Source organism: Narcine bancroftii, chromosome 1 (assembly GCF_036971445.1).
Source record: "Narcine bancroftii isolate sNarBan1 chromosome 1, sNarBan1.hap1, whole genome shotgun sequence".
In the NCBI taxonomy this organism is placed as follows: domain Eukaryota; kingdom Metazoa; phylum Chordata; class Chondrichthyes; order Torpediniformes; family Narcinidae; genus Narcine; species Narcine bancroftii.
The window spans coordinates 12,913,718-12,940,846 of record NC_091469.1 but is presented as its reverse complement, the minus strand read 5'-3'; the positions used below and the strand labels follow the sequence as shown (position 1 = coordinate 12,940,846).

The 27,129-nt window shown below is 40.3% G+C and overlaps 1 protein-coding gene across 1 annotated transcript in view; it reads left to right on the top strand.

Annotated features, from left to right (window-relative positions):
- Positions 1–27,129, top strand: part of gldc (glycine dehydrogenase (decarboxylating)) — a 218,040-nt gene that overhangs the window by 114,269 nt on the left and 76,642 nt on the right. The window contains 7 exon segments of the mRNA XM_069920829.1: positions 3,766–3,930; positions 5,163–5,240; positions 11,880–12,027; positions 16,615–16,811; positions 17,895–17,991; positions 25,764–25,869; positions 25,950–26,089. Coding sequence (XP_069776930.1) covers positions 3,766–3,930; positions 5,163–5,240; positions 11,880–12,027; positions 16,615–16,811; positions 17,895–17,991; positions 25,764–25,869; positions 25,950–26,089 — 931 coding nt within the window.

The following is a 27,129-nucleotide window of genomic DNA, read 5'->3' as shown; positions in this document are numbered from 1 at the left end:
GACACTTTATCATTACATACCTCCCTGCTGGATCTATTATTTCCTCTTCTATTTTGATTGATACATATTTATTGATTAATATTGCTACTCCTCTTGCTTTTGAATTATATGATGCTACTGTTACATGTCCTATCCAATCCCTCTTTAATTTCTTGTGTTCCACTTCAGTTCGATGTGTTTCTTGTACGAATGCTATATCAATTTTTTCTTTCTTCAGTAAATTTAACAGCTTCTTCCTTTTGATTTGGTTATGTATTCCATTAATATTTATAGTCATATAGTTCAACATGGCCATTTCATACTTTGTTTACCTCTCATTTCCACTTCCTCATCACCACCTTCCCTTCTTATCCATTTCTGTTTCCTTTTTTTGAACACACTGTAAGACAACACTTCTAAAACATAAAATATTTCCACTATTCCCACATATAAAATTCCCTTAACCCCAATAGTCCCTCCCCTCTCTGAGTTGCCCCTTGTCGGGCAACCACATCTCCCCTCTCCATTTGGATTGCGAACCCGCTCGCAAGCCTCAACTAATTTCGCAGTGACTGTTATTATTCCCCACCCAGCCCCCCCAGAAAAGATTTTAATCTTCACATATAACAAAGCTCACTCTCTTAATTCCCCCCTTACTTGCTTTCTTCCCTTTCTTTCCCTTTTTAGTTCTTACTTATACTTTATTCTTTTTCTTTATATATAGTTTTTCGTCATTCTTGTTCTTGTTACATCTCTTCATCTCTCTGTCTGTTTTGTAGGTGTTCTGCAAATTCTCGTGCTTTCTCCGGATCCGAGAACAGTTTGCTTTGCTGCCCCAGGATAACTATTTTAAACACAGCTGGATATTTTAACATAAATTTATAACCTCTTTTCCATAAGGTCGATTTTGCTGTGTTAAACTCCTTTCTCTTCTTCAGGAGTTCAAAACTTATGTCTGGGTAGAAAAAAATTTTTTGACCTTTGTATTCCAGTGATTTTTGTCTTCTCTCATTTTTTTCATTGCTTTCTCCGATATATTTTCTCTTGTCGTATATCTCAGAAATTTTACTAGAATGGATCTTGGTTTTTGTTGTGGTTGTGGTTTAGGGGCTAATGTTCTGTGTGCCCTTTCTATTTCCACTCCTTCCTGTAATTCTGGTATTCCTAGGACCCTGGGGATCCATTCTTTTATAAATTCTTTCATATTTTTGCCTTCTTCATCTTTCTTAAGGCCCACTATCTATATTGTTTCTCCTATTATAGTTTTCCATTATATCTATCTTCTGAGCTAACAGCTCTTGTATCTCTTAAACTTTTTTATCAGATTCTTCCAATTTATTTTTTAAGTCATCTACCTCCATTTCTACGGCTGTTTCTCGTTCTTCCACCTTGTCTACTCTTTTCCCTATTTCTGTCATGACCATCTCTAATCTATTCACTTTTTCTTCTGTACCTTTTATTCTTCTTTTTATTTCACTGAATTCTCGTGTCAGCCATTCTTTTAATGCTTCCATATATTCTTGAAAATTGTTTTTATCCATGTACTGTCTCTTCCCTTCATCTTCCATTTCTCTGTGTAGAGTTTGATGTCCACCCTCCTCTTCTTCTGAGTCCACTCCAGGATCTGTGTCCTTCACCTCTGTCTCTTCTGACTTTCTGGTTGGGTTGTTTATTTTATTTTGTTGGGTATTTTTGTTTTTATTATTTTTATTAATGGTGTCTTGGTGTTGGTCTTCTTCCTCTGGGCTGGTCATCTGCTGTTTCTCTGATTTCCTTTTTTCACTTTCTTCCTGCTTGTTTCCATTATTTTCTGTGTTTTCCTGTTGGGAGCCCTGCTGTCGGGTCATTCTTGTGTGTTCAAGCTGTGGAGATCCACTCCTCAGCTGGTCCCCTCTCCCGTCAGTGTTGTTTTTGTCATGTGCATCGCGCATGTGCGAGGATTCACACATGCGCGGTTGCGCACTTCTGTTTGGCTCTGTGTGCTATCTTTGTAGTACTGCGCTCGGGGTTTTCACTGAGCTCAGGAAGAGGGTTTCTCTCTCCACAGCGGGCCTTTTCGTACAGGTAAGGCCTTCACCTTTCTCTTCCGACGTCTTTCCTTCTTCTTTTCTTCCCTTTGTTTTTGGTTTTTCTTTGTTTGGTGCCATTTTCTCCACACGTTTATTTTTAATTTGTTTTGTTTGTCTGTGGCTTTGCTTTTTCTTTACTTTTTTTTCTTTTCTGGAGAGGGCTGGTATTTTCTTACCGGTCACTACTCCGTCTCGTGACTCCTCCCATGAATGTTCAGGGGAGGAGAACATTTGAGGGGAACATTTACACATGGCCTTTTATTATAATGGCAGTACCACCACCACTACTCGGGGCTGATTTCCTTTGAGCTCATCATTAGTTCATGGTAGATTTAAAAGGGCATCAGCTGGTGGATAGTACCACCTTTCAAACTATTCGCCTGGCAGAATCGTATGTTCCTGCGGTATGCCTTCAAGCCCTGCTTAAGACTGCTGATAAGTTCTCAGACTTGTAGAAGAGTTTCCCAAAAATACAATTCTGCAGTTTTCAACCCCCAGTGCGAAACATGGAATAATTCACCATTTTTCTATCAAGGTTCTTCCCTTTCATGTTTGCCTCCAGAGGAAGTGCAATTAGCGAAACAAAAATTCCACAAAATGGAAGAGCTGGGGATAATTCGCAGATCCAACAGCCCATGGGTGTCTCCATTACATTTAGTCCAAAAATGCACCAGAGGGTGGAGACCTTATGGAGATTATAAACGGCTCAATGACCTACTATATCTGATCGTTACCCTATTTCCCTTATTCAAGATGTTTCAGTGAATCAGCATGGGGAAAAATCTTTTCAAAAGTGGACTTGGTGCGCGGATATCACCAGGTGCCAGTGGAACCAGATGACACCCTGAAAATGGCAATAATTACCCTTTTCGGATTATTCAAATTTTTACATATGCCTTTTAGATTAAAAATTGCAGCTCAGACCTTTCAGTGAAATTATGGATGCAGTAGGGCATGGCACAGGCAATGTCTTCATTTATCTAAATGACATATTACTCACCAGCAAAACTAAATAAGAGTACATGGAACATCTGCGTACACTCTTTAGACGTCTGCGAGAATTTGGACTGACCATCAATCCAGAAAAATGTGTTTTCCAACAACAGATCAGAGAATTCCTGGGGCATATAATCACTGACAAGGGTGTAGTTCAGTTGCGTTCCAAGATCAACCCCATTACTCAATATTCTAGACCAACCACTGTCAAAGTTCTGCAAGAATTCTTGGGCATGGTTAATTTTTATCGTTGATTCCTTCTGGCAGCAGCTCACGTTAAGAAGCCTCTGTTCAATCTGCTGTCTGGTAATACAAAATCTATTCAGTGGACAGATGAAAGTCAAAATGCTTTCATAAAGACAAAGGAACTGTTACCTCAAGCAACCATGCAGTTATCCAGTCCTAAATGCAGCTACTGCCCCACCCTCAAACAGGTTTATCAGCCTGGAGCAAGACACCACAAAATACCAAATTGTCGTACAATTATTTCTCATTGTTGTTTTCCTTCCACAATCAGATAATATTTGTAAAATCAATATATTTTGAGCTGTATTACATGTAAAGTATCATTTCCAAGGCTTATGGCAACCAATCATTCTACCCAGGGATCTTACAACTCAGAATCTATCTATGAGAAATAGTGTTAATTACATTTAAAAACTCTATTGAGACATGATTCAAGTCTCAAAAACAAAATGTGTCTTTTGTATCTCCACTACAGGGTCACCCAATACACTCCCTATCAGCCTGAAGTTTCCCAAGGCAGACTGGAGAGTTTGATCAACTATCAGACTATGGTGTGTGATCTAACTTGCATGGACGTGGCCAATGCCTCCCTGCTGGATGAAGGAACAGCTGCCGCTGAGGCAATGCAGTTGTGCCACAGGTGGTAAAGTTCATTTTGTTTTGTCGAGTGACAGTCTGATAATTTGCTATGTAATTACAGGATGCTGATTCCCATGCTCCCTTCTGCCCCCAATAGGGCCACAGTTCCTGTGCTCACTCTGTTCACCACATTCACATCCAAGTCAATATACCTTGATGCTCTTCATTGCACGCTCATTGCTTTTGAGGGCCGATCTCATCAACTCTGTTTATTGTGGAGTTGAAATGGCATTCATCCCTCTCTGAAATCTATAGGGGAGGTCAGCATTAGGCGTCAAAACTCTCGGCGGATCAGGTGGCATCCATGGAAAGATGATAAGGGAGTGCTGCTTCCTCTACTCAATCCCTCGCCAACCATTTCTCTCCCTCCACGCCATCATTTGGCTGCCCATTAACCTTCCTCTGTCAGCTCCCGTAAAGTGCAAATCTCACTGATGAACCTGGTGTTCAATGACTATTCAATCCACAGATTGCCACGGGCTTCATGTGGCAGAATATTGCAGAAAATTTGGGGATTTTCCGCCCCCCCACCCCCCTACTTTCACAGCTTTTTCATGTTGTCATTTTTAGCTCGGTTTTTTTCTTGGTGAGGGATTGATCGTCAAGGACATTTCACAGGAGTAATGGCACAAAATGCAATGAAAGAATACTTTGGAACGGCTGGTATGTTGTTGTGGCTGCCAGTATATGGTTGTGTGTCAACACTGCAAAGTGTGTGAGGACAAAGGGAAGCACATCAGTGTTGGGTGCAAGTCCAAATCAACATGCAATAAATAGTGTGGTGAATCGAGCAATACCTGAAGAAAAGGTGAAGAGATTAAATCCAGCGGTTGTACTTTGAGGATGAGGCTCTCTAACTCTCCAATTAACTTTTGTTTTACCTCCACCTGCTGTTAACCATTCACAATATTGGTTCCCTGATGAACCATCCACCCATTGACTGAACATTCATTCATTATAATGAGCAGGCAGATTGACATTGATACTTTCCACTGGACTGAAAAGGGTTAATTGCACATCATTCCTTTTGTAAATCACTCTGTTTACCTCCCAGTCTTTGTAAGGTTGACATTGAATAGTACCTTAGAAGACAAAGCTGTGAAGTTGAATTTCATTGTATGTTCCCAACTGATGTGTCCACTTTATTTGTTAACAAATCAAGAACAACTTTTGGTATTCACTATTTTTTGTAAACATTTTGTATTCATTAACTTTTTTTCATGTTTTGTTTAGACACAACAAGCGAAGAAAATTCTACGTAGATGCTCGATGTCATCCTCAAACAATAGCTGTTGTGCAGACAAGAGCGAAGTACGTAAAAAATAAATAAATAATTGCTCCATATCAAAATAAGTGTGTGTTGGAATGTATTGGTATATTCACATAGATTGAGGGAAACCATGGCCACAGTCTTAATGTTCAGGAGCATTTTGGTTAGTAATAACCTTGCTTCACAGGAAGCTCCTGCAGAATGATGCTTTGATCTTCCTGGAGATATTGATGAATGTTTGTTGTATACAGAGTACAATATATAGATGCAGTGAAATGTGTGTATTATCAAAAAATCGGGCTACCTGATCAACAAATTGTGTTCCAGGGCTTTCTTGCAACTAAGCTCTTGAAGCCGAAACTTCAAAGTAAGGTTGCTGCTTCAGGATCAAAACGTCCCTTGGTCAAAAGTGCTTGAATTTCCAAGATTCCAATTTATTATAATGGACATTTCCTCTTGTTACCAGCAATGATCGTGAATTCTTTTTGATTTAAAAAATTGCCAATGTTAAAGTGGAATAATTAATTTTTTGGTTTATTGCATGTGGCTGCCTGATTTTCATTTATTTTGTTTATTTAACTTTGTAATATTGTGCTTCCAGGAACTTGAAACTCTCCACCTTCTGTCATTTCTTGTTCCAAAATTCCTGATCTCCCAGGAATGAAACTTTCTACAGCACTTCTGATCGTACTCTATAAATATCTAACTGCACTGTTACAAGTCCAGAGGACTTTAAAACCCAGCAGCAACAGATATTCACCAAGACAAATGGTTACTTAAACAAAAGTTGATTTTAATTATCTTTAAACATGAAAACAGAATTACACTTTAACTTATCACTATTAACTTACTTTACCTAACTTAACCCCCCTTCTAGCTGGTTGCAGGCAATTCTTGTATTGTGCACAGAATTTAACATGTATAAAGTTCACCAGGCTTTGGTGCTAGAAAGGTAAATGGTTACCGCTCAGGAAGGTTCTTGTTGGTTTTCAGAGAGAGATGTGTTGTTCCAGGACATCCACAACTGATGTATATCCATCAGTCACTTCAGTGTCTTGCTGATGAAACATGCCCCATCAGGGTTCTCTAGACAATAACCTCTTTCTTTCAGGTCATCACAGAGTTCCTTTTTGTTTTGCTTATTCCAAATGAAACATTAGGCAGCCAGTCCTCTCCTCTTGCATGAACCACAAGTACTTCGACCAGGCTGTCTTCCAAAAGCTTTCCAGCTTGTCCTGTTCTAGTCCCAGCAACTTCTGCTGGCTAAAACACTGTCAAATGCTTTCTGTTTTTCTCTCTCACTCTCAGACTGATACTGAGAGAAAGCCTGTTTGAGTCTCTCTGCTTGCAAAACCACATGACCCTCATAAAACAGCAAGTCTCTTGCAGATAATAGCAGCTCCAGCCTGCTCTTTCATCTATTACCTTGATAAACAATAATCCATTAGGGACGTCTTTTGAGCACTCTTCAAAGCTTTTGCAAAAAAGTGTGAGAAGCCACTATGTCTAACATAGCTCCAGTATTTCAAATAAGATCTGTTTTAAAGTGTTTGCATATGACCTACTCTAACAAACCTTTCCCAATTATCTCTCAAAAACATTTCTATATACTCTGTCACTGCACCCACTTCAAAACTCGATGCAAAATCTTAGCTGCGATTTATATGTCCTCCTACATCAGATTCCAATGGCCAATTAAAGTTCACCATTGAAGATGACAATTTCTTTTCAAAGTAATCGTTCCATCACTTGTATCTCACCTTCAGTTTTATTGCCACAATATCAACAGTGTACATGTAACTGATGCAATTAAACTTTTGACAATTGTCACAACTCTGCATGCTCTCATTACGTGAAGCTCATAGGACATAGAGATCTATGGCACAGCTCAAGCCCTTTAGCCTACAGTGTTGTGCCGACCTAATAACCCGCTCATTTAACAACTGCCTAGAATTTCCCTACTGCAGAGCCCTCCATTTTTCTCAGTTCCATGCACCTATCTAATAGTCTCTTAAAAGATCCTATAGTACCTGATTCTACCACCATTGATAGCAGCACATTCCATGCTCCCGCCACTGTCTGACACTTGTATCTTCTGGAAGATGGAAAAAAATTATGTACTGGTTATTGATTATTTATCGAACTATCTGGAGATTGCACTGCTTCCTAATATGTCTGCTGCTTGTGTGATCAAATATATGAAATCGATCTTTGCAAGACATGGAATTCCTCAAATTATCCACAGTGATAATTTGCTACAGTTGTAGAGAATTCCAGAACTTTGCAGAAGAGTATGATTTTTGACAAGTAACTTCAAGTCCACTGCATTCACAGTCAAACGGCAAAGCAATGAAAGGAGTTCACACAGTTAATCAGTTGATCAAGAAAGCACTAAACAGTGGCTCAGATCTGTATCTAGCTCTATTGAGTTACAGAATATGGCACATCACCCACTGAGCTGCTTATGGGACGTAGATGGTCCACCACCCTTCCCTACTCTTCAGATCCAAACAAAAACAGAGATGACAAACGGAAACAAAAGCACCCGCAATGGAGACAAAAAAAAACTATAACGAGTTAGCAACAAGCTGAGGGCCACTGGCACAGCATGACATAGTGAGAGTCAGAGATTCCAACACTTGGGACAAAAAGACTACTGTTCTGGAAGAAGTCAATCCAAGATCCTGCACTGTCAGAACAGAGGATGGTCAAATACTGAAAAGGAATTGAAAGAGCCTGCTGAAAATGTAAGAGACCTGTAGGAACAGACAAATGCAGAAGATCCAGTCTGCGCAGCAACAGAGGAAACACCACCAGTGCTAGACAGCAGTGGACCAGCAGAGCCAACACAAGCACCTGTGGTAAGAAGATCCACACGCATTATCAAAGCACCTGACAGAATGAATCTCTAAGAGAAAATGAAATGCAGACTTAAAAAGTTTGTGCTGCTGATATTTGTGTTTACATTTGTGTTGAACTTTAAATTGAAATAAATACTGTATTAGTGTGCCATGTTGTTAAACATCTCAAAGAAAGTGGATGTAGTGATAGAGTGCTGGTGATCCTCCTAACCACTAGAGGGAGTGGGAGACCAGTTGTTTCAGTTCGGTTGGATTCAAGATGATCATGAATATAGCTAATCAAGTATAGTTGTTTTAAAATAACACGTTTTTTTATTTCAATAAAAGAAACATCACACCTCCCACATTACTTTCCTGTACCTATACAGACTGCGCTGTGGCCAAGCTGATTAGTCTTTGTCTTCTGGTTTCTCTGTGGCCAGGCTCTGCTATCAGTGATTTTTCTTTACTTTGTGTTCATCTGCTAACCTTTGCTTTTTGTGGCTCAGTTTCTTTATTCCCCTGTCAGAAACTTAATGTCAGAAACTGGTTGTTCATTTCCAATATCCTTGCTTTTACAGTTTTAGCACTGACCCATTATATCTTATTGTGATCATCAGACCCTGTTGTCAAGATAAGCAATGGAACCTGTCAGATAAGCAATGGAGCATACAAACACATTTATTTAAGTCACACTAGAGGGAATGAGTGATGGTGATTTCAAGTAGACTATATCACCCATGTCAATATATAATCTCAGTCAAAGATCACAGTGAAATGGCATAGTATTTATGTAATTTTGACAGCATATCTCTTACAAGTTGACAAACATCTCTTTGAACTAGTTTGAATAATAATATGGCACTTCCTTGCTAACACCAAACATTGTGCCTTTTCTTTAAAAATATAAATGATTTGATATCAATCTGTCATTTGCATGTATAATCAATATTTTTGAAAATTCATATCTTGTAAACATGAAATCCTGTCTAGGAGTTTTTGTCTTTAATTTACTTTGACGTCTGTGTGAGTTTCAAGATTTCTTTCTTTGGCTTGGCTTCGCGGACGAAGATTTATGGAGGGGGTAAATGTCCACGTCAGCTGCAGGCTCGTTTGTGGCTGACAAGTCCGATGCGGGACAGGCAGACACGGTTGCAGCGGTTGCAGGGGAAAATTGGTTGGTTGGGTTTGGGTGTTGGGTTTTTCCTCCTTTGCCTTTTGTCAGAGAGGTGGGCTCTGCGGTCTTCTTCAAAGGAGGTTGCTGCTCGCCAAACTGTGAGGCGCCAAGATGCACGGTTTGAGGCGATATCAGCCCACTGGCGGTGGTCAATGTGGCAGGCACCAAGAGATTTCTTTAGGCAGTCCTTGTACCTTTTCTTTGGTGCACCTCTGTCATGGTGGCCAGTGGAGAGCTCGCCATATAACACGATCTTAGGAAATACTAGAGCGCATCGGATGCCCCCCAAAGTTCCTCAACATGGTTATCCAACTGCACAAAAACCAACAAGGTCAGGTCAGATACAGCAATAAGCTCTCTGAACCCTTCTCCATTAACAATGGCGTGAAGCAAGGCTGTGTTCTCGCACCAACCCTCTTTTCACTCTTCTTCAGCATGATGCTAAACCAAGCCATGAAAGACCTCAACAATGAAGACGCTGTTTACATCCGGTACCGCACGGATGGCAGTCTCTTTGATCTGAGGCGCCTGCAAGCTCACACCAAGACACAAGAGAAACTTGTCCGTGAACTACTCTTTGCAGACGATGCTGCGTTAGTTGCCCATTCAGAGCCAGCTCTTCAGCGCTTGACGTCCTGTTTTGCGGAAACTGCCAAAATGTTTGGCCTGGAAGTCAGCCTGAAGAAAACTGAGGTCCTCCATCAGCCAGCTCCCCACCATGACTACCAGCCCCCCCACATCTCCATCGGGCACACAAAACTCAAAACGGTCAACCAGTTTACCTATCTCGGCTGCACCATTTCATCAGATGCAAGGATCGACAACGAGATAGACAACAGACTCGCCAAGGCAAATAGTGCCTTTGGAAGACTACACAAAAGAGTCTGGAAAAACAACCAACTGAAAAGCGTCACAAAGATAAGCGTATACAGAGCCGTTGTCATACCCACACTCCTGTTCGGCTCCGAATCATGGGTCCTCTACCGGCATCACCTACGGCTCCTAGAACGCTTCCACCAGCGTTGTCTCCGCTCCATCCTCAACATTCATTGGAGCGCTTTCATCCCTAACGTCGAAGTACTCGAGATGGCAGAGGTCGATAGCATCGAGTCCACACTGCTGAGTTTCAAGATTTAATGAACACGTAAATCGCAAGTCTCAGAAATTAATTGAGTTCTTAAGATTCACAAAGAAAAAGGAACTTTTGCTCAACTTCAAAGAGACATAGTTTGATACTGAGATGAGAAGTCTCTGGCTTCTGTGGTAATTTTGACAGATCACTATCTTGTAGTTAATAGCTGAAGTGGCTCAAACAGTTATTATCTGCTTGGGAAACCTGTTAGGAATGGGATCGCTAAACAACAGTTCCTTTTCGATCATTAGGCTCTTGATGCCTCTGTGATAAGTTGAACAATGCTTATTTTGGGAGTGGTTAATTTGAATGCTAATTTAACTTGTCTGGGAAAAACCAGTGTCTGCTTTGAGTGTACATGTGGCTTTTTTTTCTAACAAAGGTTTTTAAAGCGAGGGAATAAAAGTTGCTGGCTGTCTATCCTATCTATGCCCCTCATAATCTTGTTGACTTCTATTAAGTCACCTCTCATTCTTTTTTGCTCCAAAGAGAAAGGCCCTGGCTCTGATCACCTTGCCTCATCAGACAATTTATCCAGTCTGGGCATCATCCTGGTAAATCTCTGAACCTTCTCCATAGCTTCCACATCCTTCCTGTAATGAGATGACCAGAATATTCAAACCACAATATTCCAAGTATGGTTTAACCAGAGTTTTTTTTAAAAAGACCTTCAACATTACCTCTCGACTCTTGATCTCAATTCCCCAACTAATGGAGGCCAGCATACCATAAGTCTTTTTCACTACTTTCAGAGAGTTATAGATTTGGATCACAAGATCCTTCCATTCTTCCATGCTGTTAAGAATCCTGCCATTAACCATGTACTCTTCAAGTCTGACCTTCCAAAATACATCACTTCACACTTATCCAAATTGAACTCCACCTGCCACTTTACTGCCCTAACTCTGTATCCTGACCCATCCCTGTACTTCTTCATCCAGATCATTTTAAAAATCACCAAGAGCAGAGGTTCCAGACCAGATCCCTGCAAACTCTACGAGTTACTGACCTCCAAGCACAATACATTCCATCTACTAAAACCTCTGCTTTCTGCAGGCAAGCCAATTCTTAATCCACACAGCCAAGGTTCAATGGATCCCATGCCTTATGACTTTCTGAATGAGTCTAGCATGAGTGACCTTGTCAAGTGCCTTACTAAAATCCATATACATCACATCTACTGCTTTACCTACATCAATTTCTTTTTTTAATTTCTCAAACACTTGTGAGATGTGACCTATCCTTCATAAAGCTGTGCTGATCATACATGATAAGACAATACTTCTCTAAATAATCGTAAATCCTGTCCCAAAGTACCCTCTCCAATAGTTAGCCCATCACTGAGGTAAGATTCCCAAAAATTTGAACTCACTCTAAGTGTCTTTCACATAAGTCGTACAAAATCTTGTAGAGCAAGCTACTATTGTAGATAGGACCAAAAATTGAATCGACTGGCTTGAGGCCAGCAACGTGTCATTTTATGGTATAAATTGTGTCCTAATGTGCTTTTTGACAAGGGATATGTTTCCAGTTATATAGGGGTTACGACGGAACTGAGATTGCCCCACGAAATGGACTTCAGCAGGAAAGTTATCAGTGGAGTGCTGTTTCAGTACCCAGATACCGAGGGAAGAGTAGAAGACTTCTCCAAACTTGTTGCCCTCGCACATCAAAATGGGGTACGTAGCAGAAGTTGGGACTGTTTGAGTGATGATGAATATAAGGGTTGAGTGCGTGCTGAATTCAGGGGACACGTCTGTCAGGAAGATGATGTAGGCCAGCTTTAATGTGCTCTCAGTTGATTTTGCATTCCAGAGAATCTGAAGTAGACACCGGAGATGGGTTATTAATTTTTTAATTAATTTTAGAGATATGGAATGGCAACAAGCTGTTCTGACCGACGAGCCTATGCCCCTCCTCCAAATACAGCAATCAACCTACAAACCCTGTACATGTTTGTAGTGTGGGAAGAAACTGGAGCACCCAGAGGAAACCCACACAACATTGAAAGAACAAACTCCTTACAGACAGTGCCGGATTTGAACCTGGGTCACTGGCGCCGTAGTGGGTTTGCACTGATGGCTAAGCTAACCATGCAACCTTTTAGATAAGAAGAGATGTTGGATTAGTGTGGGAAAGTGGCTGTGAGGGAATGGATTATTCTTGACCTTGTGAATTGGCAGAGCAGGCCATTCTGACAAGTCTTTAACCTGCATCATAAATTCTGTTTTTTCTTTCCACAGTTTCTATGCCTGACCTGTCAAGTGTTTCAAGCATTTTTGTTTATATTTCAAATTTCCAACAACTGCAGTTTTTGCTAATTTCATTTACTCCTCCTGCTATTTATCATTGTATCTTTAAATCAGTTTCTGTTTAGAAGCAACTTTCATGGAGGTTTCTTTGTAACTCCCCTCACCTCCTTCCACTGTACAGGTTGAGCGTATACTAGCTAGTATAGACAAAACATTCCATAAATATCTGATGATTGATGGAGAGGCATTGATGGTCTCCCGTATTGATTCAGTGGAAGAGATTCACTGAGGGAGAAGGGTTCACCATGTCCTTTTGTCTTTTTTTTTTTCCTCTTTCTCTCCTTCCCAACCCTTGGGCTTTGTTATAATGGAGGAAGTTCAGGAAAGGAAGAGAGCCATCAAGGATATGTCAAGGGGAAAGTAGTCCATCTGCCTTTTTTTCCCCTCAGTGGAAGGTGCATGCTTGAATTTTAGAAAAGATTCTGACAAGGTCCTTCATGGTGGGCTAATCCTGAAAATGAATGACTTGGTGAATTGGTTTAGCCATGGAAAAAGGTGGGTAACATTGGAAGGGAATTATTCTCTTTCTTTGGCTTGGCTTCGCAGACGAAGATTTATGGAGGGGGTAAAAAGTCCACGTCAGCTGCAGGCTCGTTTGTGGCTGACCAGTCCGATGCGGGACAGGCAGACACGGTTGCAGCGGTTGCAGGGGAAAATTGGTTGGTTGGGGTTGGGTGTTGGGTTTTTCCTCCTTTGCCATTTGTCAGTGAGGTGGGCTCTGCGGTCTTCTTCAAAGGAGGTTGCTGCCCGCCAAACTGTGAGGCGCCAAGATGCACGGTTTGAGGCGTTATCAGCCCACTGGCGGTGGTCAATGTGGCAGGCACCAAGAGATTTCTTTAGGCAGTCCTTGTACCTTTTCTTTGGTGCACCTCTGTCACGGTGGCCAGTGGAGAGCTCGCCATATAACACGATCTTGGGAAGGCGATGGTCCTCCATTCTGGAGACGTGACCCATCCAGCGCAGCTGGATCTTCAGCAGCGTGGACTCGATGCTGTCGACCTCTGCCATCTCGAGTACTTCGACGTTAGGGATGAAAGCGCTCCAATGGATGTTGAGGATGGAGCGGAGACAACGCTGGTGGAAGCGTTCTAGGAGCTGTAGGTGATGACGGTAGAGGACCCATGATTCGGAGCCGAACAGGAGTGTGGGTATGACAACGGCTCTGTATACGCTTATCTTTGTGAGGTTTTTCAGTTGGTTGTTTTTCCAGACTCTTTTGTGTAGTCTTCCAAAGGCGCTATTTGCCTTGGCGAGTCTGTTGTCTATCTCATTGTCGATCCTTGCATCTGATGAAATGGTGCAGCTGAGATAGGTAAACTGGTTGACCGTTTTGAGTTTTGTGTGCCCGATGGAGATGTGGGGGGGCTTGTAGTCATGGTGGGGAGCTGGCTGATGGAGGACCTCAGTTTTCTTCAGGCTGACTTCCAGGCCAAACATTTTGGCAGTTTCCGCAAAGCAGGACGTCAAGCGCTGAAGAGCTGGCTCTGAATGGGCAACTAAAGCGGCATCGTCTGCAAAGAGTAGTTCACGGACAAGTTGCTCTTGTGTCTTGGTGTGAGCTTGCAGGCGCCTCAGATTGAAGAGACTGCCATCCGTGCGGTACCGGATGTAAACAGCGTCTTCATTGTTGGGGTCTTTCATGGCTTGGTTCAGCATCATGCTGAAGAAGATTGAAAAGAGGGTTGGTGCGAGAACACAGCCTTGCTTCACGCCATTGTTAATGGAGAAGGGTTCAGAGAGCTCATTGCTGTATCTGACCCGACCTTGTTGGTTTTCGTGCAGTTGGATAATCATGTTGAGGAACTTTGGGGGACATCCGATGCGCTCTAGTATTTGCCAAAGCCCTTTCCTGCTCACGGTGTCGAAGGCTTTGGTGAGGTCAACAAAGGTGATGTAGAGTCCTTTGTTTTGTTCTCTGCACTTTTCTTGGAGCTGTCTGAGGGCAAAGACCATGTCAGTAGTTCCTCTGTTTGCGCAAAAGCCGCACTGTGATTCTGGGAGAATATTCTCGGCGACACTAGGTATTATTCTATTTAGTAGAATCCTAGTAAAATGCAAGAATAGTGCTGGGACCCCTTCTGTTTATGATTTAGAGAAACGATATGGATGAAAATGTTGGTCAACTAATTAAGTTCGCAAAGGACCCACAAATTTTTGGAGTTGTGCTCAGTGAGAATCGTTGTCAAAGGATTCTACAGGATGTAGATCAGTTGAAAATGTGAGCAGGGAAATGGCAATAGCTAATCTGGTCAAGTGTGAGATGTTACATTGAGAAGTCAAATCTAAGAGGGAAGGGTACTGAAGATGGCGGGAGCATTGTCGTACAGAGGGAAATACCAAATACTAGAGCTCTCAGATTTCTGGTGAGATGGGGAGAAGAAATTTAGAGGGCGTTACTTTTTTTTAAACAGTGAATGCAGTGCGTGGAACATGCTGCATGGGGGAAGTAGTAGAAGCAGATATGACACTAACATTTAAGAAGCATTTGATCAGAACAGGCAGAGAACAGGGTGTAGTCAGACATGCAGTTTAAATGGCCTTCAAAGTCAGCACAGACCTGTTGGGCTCATCCCTGTGCTCCTTTGTTCTTTGTTCTCCCTCCCCCCTCTCTCTCATCTCTCACTTTCTCTCTCTCTCCTCTCATTTTCTCCATTTCTCTTTCAATTTCTCTTTCACTTTCTCTCTCTCTATTCTCTCTCCTTTCCTCTCTTTCCATTCTCTCTTTCTCTCTTCCTCTCTCTGCCCCATTTCTCTCACACACTCTTTCTCCTCTCTCTTTCTCCCTCCTCCCTTTCACTCTCCTCTCTCTCTCATCTCTCTTCACCATTCCCTCTTCCTCTTCTGTCTCCCCCTCTCTCCCTTTGCCCCTCTCTCCTTCCTCTCTTATCCCTCCCCTCCTCAAATTCAAATGTAAAACAAACCTGATCAAAATGCTAGAGGAAAAGCTAAATGATGCGTTGTAGAGTTCAAAAGCCAAGGCATCACAGCAGATGGTCCCATTACTTGGGCTGTCCAGATTTGGATAATTTAAGAGTGGAAAAATAGTTATATTTTTATATCAATGGACAATTGCAAACTAATGCACAATACATAAAGTGATCATCATAATTCCCCTTGAAGAGTCTTGACCCAAAATGTCAACCATTCTTTTTTCTTCTATTGATGATGATCCGACCCATTGAGTTCTTCCAGCAGATTAGTTTTTTGCTCCAGATTTTAGCATCTGCAGCCTCCAAAGTTTCTCCATCATAATTTTTCTATCTTTCCAGTAAACATTAATGGAACTCACAACTGTTATATTTCTTCATCTGCACCATGACTGGCGAGCATTTGGTGTGATAAGAGATTGCTTTGCTGAGACCAAGACAGTCTTGATTCCCAACAGCAAATTTGGCTGATGAATTATTGGGCATGAAGTTAAAGTGTTTTGTGGGCTAAGTGCCATAAATGCTTTTTCACTTGGTGATGAAAGCAACAGAAGAAAAAGTTGTCCAAACCTCACCTAAAAAAGTAAAGCATATATTCAGTCATTTTGTCACTGTTATTAGTCCGCAACTGTCTTGGTAATATTTGAAAATCTCAAAGGAGTAGATTACCATTTATATCTGGGGTTGGCATGCTTAGTGTAGTGGTTAGCACAACGCTATTACAGCACCAACAACTCGGGTGTGATCCAGCATTATAAGGAGTTTGTACATTCTTCTTGTGTTTCTGAGGGTTTCCTCCAGGCACTCCAGTTTCCTCCCACCCTTTAAAACAGGGTTTGTAGGTAAATTGGGGTATTTAGATGGCACAGGCTTGTGGGCCGGAAAGGCCTGTTACTATGCTGGACATCTAAATTAAAATTTTTTAATCTAAATATTTTTAATAAGTGAATCAGGTTGATCTTCATAAATATATGTTTCCTTAAAAAGTTAGATATTTACTTCAATTAATCTTGTTCTATTTTGCCAGACTTTGGCATGCTGTGCTACTGACCTCTTGGCACTGTGTGTACTGAGACCACCAGGAGAATTTGGGACAGACATCGTACTCGGTAGCTCCCAGCGGTTTGGTGTGCCACTCTCCTATGGAGGGCCACACGCTGCTTTCTTCGCTGTGAAAGAAAACCTCGTCAGACTGATGCCCGGGAGAATGGTCGGTGTGACAAGGTACAAACATGCCTGCCAGCGATGGCCTATATCCCATGTTTGAGTGACGAGAGCAGAAATACCACAGGGTCTGGGCACGAAAGGGATGAATCATTGGCTTCAACAGGAGATTGAGTTGGCAGGTTAATGTGGAAGATGGGCACACAGAGGATAACCAGACAGGATAACCTTTGCACCAGGTATTGTCACAGCAGGCATGTCTTCTTGAGAAGAGGAAAAATTGCTAAATTATCTGCTTTCTTGTTTTCGCCTCTCTCTATCTTCCCTCCCCTTTCACTTTCCTTCAGCTTCCCACCTTTTTCCCCTCTTTCTAGACCCTCCCATTTCAATCATTTTCTCTTCCAGTCCTCTCTCTTCCCTCATTTACCTCCCAGTTCCCCCTTCACCTCTTCCTCTCCTCCCCTGACTCCCCCCTCCTCCTCATCCCACCCTCTCCCCATCTCTTGCCCTCTCCTGTTCCCTGAATCCCCCCTCCCCTCTGCACCCCTCCTAATCTCCCCCTCCTTCTCTCCTACGATCCCTCTTCTCCCCCCTCTACTCCCTCCCTCTCTCTTCTCTCCCCTCCCACCATTCTTCTCTCTCGTCTAATCCTTGTCTCTCTCTCCCCCTCCCTCTCTTTTCTCTCCCCTCCCTTTTTCTTCTCTCCCCTACCATCCATCTTCTCTCCCTCTTCCCCTACCTCCCTGCTGATCTACCATTTGCTTCTGTGTCCTTAAAATCTCACTGATTAAGAAGGTGGACTTGATTCCAGAATTCATGCATTTCCCTTGACTTTCATCAGCAGTTGGAGGCTCAAAATATCTTGACACTAAAGAGCAGGAATTAAAATAGTTGGATGAAATAGAAAATCTGGCCACAATTGATTTAAAAATACCCACAGTAGAAAAAAAAAACATTTAAATGAAATTAGAATATTTTAACATCAACTGTTTTAGAAAACATTTTTAGTGCAATGCATGGCAGAAAATATCTCAATTAAAATGTTTCTTTTTTTTCCCTCCTTTGGAGAACAAAAATGTACATTGAAATGTAAGTAAATGCTTTCTGCAGTCATTTTATTTTCCAGCTGTTTTTCTAATGCAGGGATGCTGCAGGGAAGGAGGTGTACAGACTAGCTCTACAGACAAGGGAACAGCACATCAGGAGGGATAAAGCCACCAGCAACATCTGCACAGCTCAGGTAAAACTTACACTCTTGACAGTTTCATCATGAGGTTAACGGTATTAAAATTAAATTAGCCCCTGGTTTGTATTTTAATGGAATGGATATAACACAACTAAATTTCCTATGTAGTCAATGGGTTTAACATAGTGGTGTTGAATATAATTAATGCTTGTAAAATTTTGGGTGTCTTGATCCTTGCATTCAATCACCAAAGGGCTGACCTTCTGTCATATTGAACCATGATGTGTGTCAGTATTTGTATCAAGCAGCTTTGATAAGACACGATCATTTCTGTGAAATTGAGCATTATGCAATGTGGTCTTTGTGTGAACACCATATTACTGTATATACTTAACAAAGCTATATGGGATACTATACTGATACTAAATTAAATTATTCAATATTTTTTCACTTTTTAAACTTTTATGTAAACACTTTATTAGCCGATATCACACACAATTGAACAATTTATCAGGATCATCCACTTCACTGTTCTAAACTTCCTCTTAGTGTCCCACTGGAAGTGTTTCAGGTCAAATAACCTCCATTGGTGAACAATCATTCTGTCAAGGCTGAAGCTTTTCTTGGGGAGGTGTTGGCTTCTTCAGGAACATGTCCAGTGTTATTTGCCTCATTTGCATTTTCTTCATAAATTTCTTTATATTCAGCAAACACTGCATGAGCTTTCCTCTCTATCAGTGAACAGTGTTCAGTGTTTGGGTCCATCTCCTCAGCACTCATCAGCAAGCTGATATGGTCTGCAAAGAATTTGGCTAACCCCTTAACAGTGAAACTCTTCTTCTCCTTCTGCACTTTCTGTTTTCCTTGCCTCTTCTTCAGCTATTCACTCTTGCTCTAGCTCCAGAACTCTTCATTTGTTAGTTCCTCAGGAACCATCATCCATGTCTAGATTCAGGTTGTTGTTTACCATGTCGACAACAGGTCTATTAATCCTTGCAATCTCATAATCTTTTTCAAATCCCTTAAAGTCATGCACATACCACTTCAGTATTTTTTTAAAACTATATGCCATTCATGCACTCTTTGGTCACATCATCCCAGGTTCTTTATGCAGTGGAAAATGCTGAGCAAAGGTCCTCCTCAGGTAGTAGGCCTGGAATTCTGCAATAACCTCTTGGTTGATTGGCTGGATTAAAGAGTTGGTGTTGGGAGGGAGGAACACCACTTTGATGTTAGGGTGGAGGTCACCAATGAAAGGGGTCTTACCTGGAGCATTGTGGACAATAAGCAAAATCTTGAAAGCTATGCCTTCTTCCAAGCAGTACTTCTCCATTTCACTGGCTTAGCAATCGAGAAGGGCATCTTGAACAGCATTTGTGTCATCCAGCATTTTTTATTGCTCCTGTAATAAACTGGTACGGTGTGTTTGTTTTTTAAATTTAAAAAAAATTTTCACACTATGAACCATATTAATTAAAATACACACAAACATTTCCCTCTTGAATATACACAGTGTCATTTTCTCCCCTTGTTCTCCCCGTCCCTTCCCTCCCTCCTTCCCACCCCCCTCCAAACCCATTAAACGTTCAACATATACAATACAATAAACCTATTAAACAATGTCATCACACAATGAAGATAAACAAGAAAATTGTGTCATCTACTTTTACACACTGGGTCAGTTCATTTTGAGTTACAGGGAAAGGTTGTGCAGACTGGGGCTTTTTTCTCTGGAGCGTAGAAGATTGAGAGGGAACTTGATCGAGGTGTTGACAAATAGAGTAAACGTGGATAGGCTTTTTCAATTAAGAGTGGGGGAGATTCAAACTAGAGGGCATGGTTTAAGATTGAAGGGGGAAAATTATAAGGGGAACATGAGGGGAAATTTCTTTACGCAAAGGGTGGTGGGGATGTGGAATGAGCTTCCGACAGACGTGGTTGAGGCGGGATCATTGGTTACATTTAAGGAAAGACTAGATAGTAACATGGATAGGAGAGGACTGGAGGTGTATGGACCGGGCGCTGGTCAGTGGGACTAGGAGGGTGGGCATTTCTTACGGCATGGACTAGTAGGGCCGAACTGGCCTGTTCTGTGCTGTAAGTGGTTATATGGTCTTCTTCTCATTCTATCCTTTTAGGGGTCTGTTGTATTCCATGTACGGTTCGCAAATTTGTTCAAATAATGTGACTTTATTTTTTAAATTATATGTTATTTTTTCCAATGGAATACATTTATTCATTTCCATGTACCATAGCCGTACTCTCAGGCTCTCTTCTGATTTCCAAGTTGACATTATACATTTTTTTGCAACAGCTAAGGCTATCATAATAAATCTTTTTAGCGCTTCATCCAGTTGAAGGCCTAATTCTTTACTTCTTATATTACTTAGAAGAAAGATCTCTGGATTTTTTGGTATGTTGCTTTTTGTGATTTTATTTAATATCTGATTTAGATCTTCCCAAAAAATTTTCACTTTCTCACATGCCCAAATTGTATGTACTGTTGTTCCCGTTTCCTTCTTACAGCGAAAACATCTATCTGATACTGTTGCGTCCCATTTATTTAACTTTTGGGGTGTGATATATAGCCTGTGTAACCAATTATATTGTATCATGCGTAATCTGGTATTTATTGTATTTCTCATAGTTCCGGAGCATAACATTTCCCATATTTCACTTTTTATCTTTATGTTTAGATCTTTTTCACACTTTTGTTTGGGTTTATAGCTTATTTCATCATTTTCTTTCTCTTGCAGCTTGATGTACATGTTTGTTATAAATCTTTTAATTATCATTGTGTCTGTAATCACATATTCAAAGGTGCTTCCTTCTGGTAATCTCAGTCTGCTTCTGAATTTGTCCTTTAAGTAGATTTTCAGTTGGTGGTATGCAAACATTGTACCATGAGTTATTCCATATTTGTACTTCATTTGTTCAAATGACAAAAAACAATTTTCTATTCTTTTAATTCCTTTTCTCTCCCATTCTCTAAAAGAAAGGTTATCTATTGTGAAAGGGATTAATTGATTTTGCGTCAATAATAATTTTGGTAGTTGGTAATTTGTTTTTTTTCCTTTCTACCTGAATCTTCTTCCAAATGTTGAGTAGATGGTGAAGTACTGGTGAACTTCTATATTGCACCAGTTTTTCATCCCACTTATAAAGTATATGTTCTGGTACCTTCTCTCCTATTTTATCTTGGTCCAATCTGGTTTTTCCCTTATTTGTACCATTCTGTTATTTTATCTAGCACTATCCTCGTGTTTCCCCCCTTTCCATAAGAACTTCCTTTTTATTCTCTTTAGTTTATTGAAGAATTTCTCTGTTAAGAGAATTGGTAACGATTGAAATAGGTATTGTATCCTTGGGAAGATATTCATTTTAATGCAATTTACCCTTCCTATCAGTGTTGGTGGTAAATCTTTCCAATGTTCTAAGTCATCTTGTAATTTCTTCATTAATGGCTGATGATTTAATTTGTATAGATGGCCTAGATTATTATCTAATCTAATACCTAGGTATCGGATTGCTTGTGTTTGCCATTTAAATGGTGATGCTTTTCTAAACTCTCTGTAATCCGCATTATTCATTGGCATCGCTTCACTTTTATTTGCGTTGATCTTGTACCCAGATATTTCTCCATGTTCCTTCAACTTCTTATGTAATTCTTTTATTGATAATTCTGGTTCTATTAAGTATTCTATGATGTCATCTGCCAATAAACTGATTTTATATTCCTTCTCTTTTATTTTTAACCCTTTTATTTTCTGTTCTTATCAGTTCTGCCAATGGTTCTATTGCTAAAGCGAACAGTGAGGGAGATAGTGGACGTTCCTGCCAAGTTGACCTGCTTAATTTAAATTGGTTCGATATATATCCATTTACTGTCACCTTCACCATTGGACCCTTATATAATGCTTTAATCCAATTAATATATTTCTCTGGTAGGTTGACCTCTGTAATACTTTGAATAAATAATTCCATTCTACCCTGTCAAAGGCTTTCTCTGCATATAAAGCAACAGCCACTGTTGGCGTCTTATTTCCTTGTACTGCATGGATTAAGTTAATGAACTTACAGACATTGTCCTTTGTTCGTCTTTTCAGTTTGATCTAGTTTTACTATTTTTGGTACACAGTCGGCCAATCTGTTTGCTAATAGTTTTGCTATTATCTTATAATCTGTGTTAAGTAGAGATATTGGTCTAAACGATGCTGGTGTCAGAGAATCTTTCCCCATCTTTGGTATTACTGTAATTATTGCTGTTTTACATGAATCTGGCAAGTTTTGTGCTTCTTCTATCTGGTTCATTACTTCCAGAGGAGGAGGAATTAATAACTCTTTAAATGTTTTATTGAATTTTATTGGGAGTCCGTCCTCTCCAGGCGTTTTATTGATCGGTAGCTTTTTTAATATATCCTGTATTTCTTCTATTTCAAATGGTTTTATCAATTTGTTTTGCTCCTCTTCTTGCAGTTTCGGTAGTTCAATTTAAGCTTAAAAACTCATCTATTTTGTCTTTCCCTTAGTTCTCAGTTCGGTATAGTTGCTCGTAGAATTCCTTAAAGTTTTCATTGATCTCTATGGGCTATATGTAATTTGTTTTCCTTTTTCCTTGATGCCAATACCGTTATTTGAGCTTGTTCTGTTTTAAGCTGCAAGGCTAGTATTTTGTGCGTTTTTTCTCCTAGCTCATAATACTTTTGCTTCATCTTCATTATACTCTTCTCCACCTCATACGTTTGTAGTGATTTGTATTTTTTTTTGTCCACCAGTTCTCTTCTTTTTGTTGTACCTTCCCTTGTTGCTAGTTCTTTTTCTGTACTTACTATTTCCCTTTCCAGCTGTTCTATTTCCCGATTATATTTCTTTTTCATCTTAGTTACATAACTTATTATCTGCCCTCTGATGAAGGCTTTCATTGAATCCCATAATATAAATTTGTCTTTCACTGATTCTGTATTTATTTCAAAGTACATTTTAATTTGGCGCTCAATAAATTCTCTAAATTCCTGCCTTTTAAGCAGCATGGAGTTTAACCTCCATCTTTATGTTCTTGGTGGGATGTCCTCCAGTTCTATTGCTAATAACAGGGACGAGTGATCAGATAACAATCTAGCTTTATATTCCATTTTCCTAACTCTCCCTTGGATATGGGCTAACACAGGAACAGGTCAATCCTTGAGTATGTTTTATGTCTACTTGAATAATATGAGTATTCCTTTTCCTTTGGGTGTTGTCTCCTCCATATATCCAAAAGTTGCATTTCCTGCATTGATTTAACCATAAATTTGGCTTCTTTGTTCTTTCTGCTAGTCTTTTGTCCAGTTGTATTCATCTTTGAATCCAAATTAAGGTTAAAGTCACCTCCTATCAATATATTCCCCTGTGTATCTACAATATTAAAAAAAAATATCTTGCATAAACTTTGATCCTCTTCATTAGGTGCATATATATTGACCAAATTCCAAAGTTCTGAATATATCTGACACTTTATCATTACATATCTCCCTGCTGGATCTATTATTTCCTCCTCTATTTTGATTGGTACATTTTTATTGATTAATATAGCTACACCTCTGGCTTTTGAGTTATTTGATGTTGCCGTTACGTGCCCTACCCAGTCTCTCTTTAATTTATTGTGTTCCACTTCAGTTAGATGCATTTCCTGCACAAATGCTATGTATTTTTTTTTTCAGTAAATTTAATAGCCTCTTCCTTTTGATTTGGTTATGTAATCTGTTAATATTTAAAGTCATATAGTTCAACATGGCCATCTCATACTCCGTTTACATCTCATTTCCGCTTCCTCACCACCACCTTTCCCCTTTTCCCTATTTTCATTTCTCAGTTTTCTTTTTTTGAACTCAATGTATGACCACACTTCTAAAACATAAAATATTTCAACCACTCCCACATCTAAAATTCCCTTAACCCAAAGTTCCCCCCCCCCCCCCCCCACTCTCTCAGTCACCCCTTGTCCCTTCCCGGGCAACCACAACTCCCCTCTCCTTTCGGACTGCGAACCCGTTCGCAAGTGTCAACTGATTTCGCAGTGACTGTTATTCTCTCCCACCCAACCCCCTCCAGAAAAGACTTTTATCTTCACATTAAAACAAAGCTCCCCCTCTATCCCTCTCTTTCTTTTTTTTAACCCCCCTCCTCTTTCCCCCCCTCTTCTCCCTTAATTCCCTTTTCTTCCCTCCTTTAGTTCTTACTTATACATTATTTTTACATCTTTATATGTAGTTTGTCTTTGTTCTTGTTACATCTCTTCATCTCTCTTTTTGTCCTGCAGGCCTTCTGCAAATTCTCATGCTTTCTCTGGATCCGAGAACAGTCTGTTTTGCTCCCCCGGGATAACTATTTTAAGCTCCGCTGGATATCTTAACATAAATTTATAGCCTTTTTTCCATAGGATCGATTTTGCTGTGTTAAACTCCTTCATCTTTAGGAGCTCAAAACTGATGTCTGGGTAGAAAAAAAATTTTTGACCTTTGTATTCCAGTGGTTTTTTTGTCTTCTCTAATTTTATTCATTGCCTTCTCCAATATATTTTCTCTTGTCGTATATCTCAGGAATTTTACTAGAATGGATCTTGGTTTTTGTTGGGGGTGGCTGTGGTTTAGGGCCTAATGTTCTGTGTGCCCTTTCTATTTCCATTCCTTACTGCATTTCTGGCATTCCCAGGACTTTTGGGATCCATTCTTTTATAAATTCTTTCATATCTTTGCCTTCTTCATCTTCCTTTAAGCCCACTATCTTTATATTGTTTCGCCTACTATAGTTTTCTATTATATCCATCTTCTGAGCTATCAACTCTTGTGTTTCTTTAACTTTTTTGTCACTTTCTTCCAATTTTCTTTTTAAGTCGTTCCCTTCCATTTCTACTGCCATTACACATTCTTCAACATTTTCTAATCCTTTCCCTACATCTGTTATGACCAGCTCTATTCTACTCACTTTTTCTTCTGTACTTTTCATTTTTCTTTTAATTTCACTAAATTCTCGTGTCGACCATTTTTTTAATGCTTTAATTTGTTCTTGAAATTTTTTAAAATCTATGTACTGTGCATTCATTTTACCTTCTATTCCTCTGTGCAGAGTTTGTCCTCCACCTCCTCCTCCTCCATCTCCTCCTCCTCCATCTCCACCTCCTCCATCTCCACCTCCTCCATCTCCACCTCCTCCATCTCCACCTCCTCCATCTCCACCTCCTTCATCTCCACCTCCTCCATCTCCACCTCCTCCATCTCCACCTCCTCCATCTCCACCTCCACCTCCTCCATCATCATCTCCATTTACCAATGCAGCTGACAGTTTGTTCCACACTCCCACCACTCTGCATGAAGAAGTTCAGCCTAATGTTCCCTTCAGACTTTTCCCCTTCACCTTTAACCCATGTCCTCTAGTTTTTATCTAAAATACAGCATGGTAGAAGCTGATTCCAGCCATTTAAACCCGTGTTGCCAAATTCTATTAATCTATGAGCCCATACAATTTGGAGGGTGGGAGGAAACCAGAGAAAATCCACACAGAAACAGGAAGAACGAACAAACTCCTTACAGACAAAGCCAGATTCTAACATGGGTCACTGGCGCTATTATAAGTGTCGAGCTAACTGCTACACTAGCCATCTCTCCTAATCTCAGTGGAGAAAGTCTGCTTACTCTATTTTAGCCATCGTAATTTTGTATATGTCTATCAAATCTCTCTTCATTCTTCTACACTCCATGGAATTTCTGGATTGTAAGATTTATGTTTGCTATATTTTGTTGCTGGAATTGTAATTTATTTTGCTTCCTTTGTTTAAAATCTAATTTTAGGCACTTTTGGCCAACATGGCGGCTATGTTTGCTATTTACCATGGCCCTAATGGACTGAAGCACATTGCAAAAAGAGTGCACAATGCTACATTAATTTTAGCTGAAGGTAATGACCATTAATGAAAATAACATTTATTTTAATACCTGCCAATAAATGCATTTCTGATCTAATCTCTTTGTAATCAGGTTTGAAACGTGCTGGGCATAAAATACAGCATGACGTATTTTTTGACACATTGAAGATCCACTGTGGTGTGACTGCCCAGGAAATAGTTAGCAGAGCTGCCCAACGACAGATAAACCTCCGAGGATATGGTCACTCTGTGGTGAGCTAACTTTTGACTATTGTATTGTTTGCTGGTGGAGAATTTTAAAACCATTCTTCCAAGAATATGTTACCACGTTCTTTCTGACCACCACCAATCTTCAGAGCTATACCTGTTGATTTAGATTTGTCTCAGTAAAATCGGTCTCCCTCTTCCCCATATTTAAGGAGAAAACTCAGCATGGGATTATCCTCACTGTTGCCAAGTTTGATGAGACCTTTTCAAATTTCCCTTCTGTGCTCAAAGAATGAATACATTTTCAGAACACATTTGAAAGAAAGTTTCATGTTAATGCACCCGTTGCTATTTTTGGGCAGGGAATCATATGCCTCACAACCATTGCTATCATATAGGAAACATAATAACCACTTTTTGCACAGCAAGCTAGACAGAACAGCCAATTGATAATTATCCACAATTTTGGGGTGGGGGGTGGTTGGTTGAAAGATAAATTCTGGCCATGGTACTGGGGGAAAAGCATATCTTCCAGACAATGAATGATGGAATCTTGTCTGCACCTATCACTCAATACTTGATCGTACAAAAGTACAGAAGAATCCGAGATAGGAGGGAGGATGCCATTTAGACCCTCATACCTGCTCTGTCATTCATAGGATCTTTTAACTCAGTGTAACACTTAGCATCCCTTTCTTCCTCAAATCCAAATTTCCTTCATCCCCCTTAACCTAAACACTTAAGCACAAATTGTCATAGTTGTAGCATGTAAACTTGTTGTTTATCATGTTTATTGCTTGTAACTTGAGGTGAAATTTCTGTCTGGAACCTCAGTTTCCTGAATTAAGATTTGCTTCCTGTTACACCATGGATTTTTACTGCATTGTCAGATCCACACCTTTAATTGCCTTGACCTTAAGTTGGCATTAACTGTATGAACACCTCTCTCTTGTTTCTCCTTCTTTCCCTCTTTTTCCTTCACTCCCTCCTTCATCTGCTTCATACTTTTTATCTCTTACTCTGTATCTCTCCCCTCCCCTAACCTCCCCCTCTCCCCCTTTCCTTTCCCAATCTTCTTCCCCTCT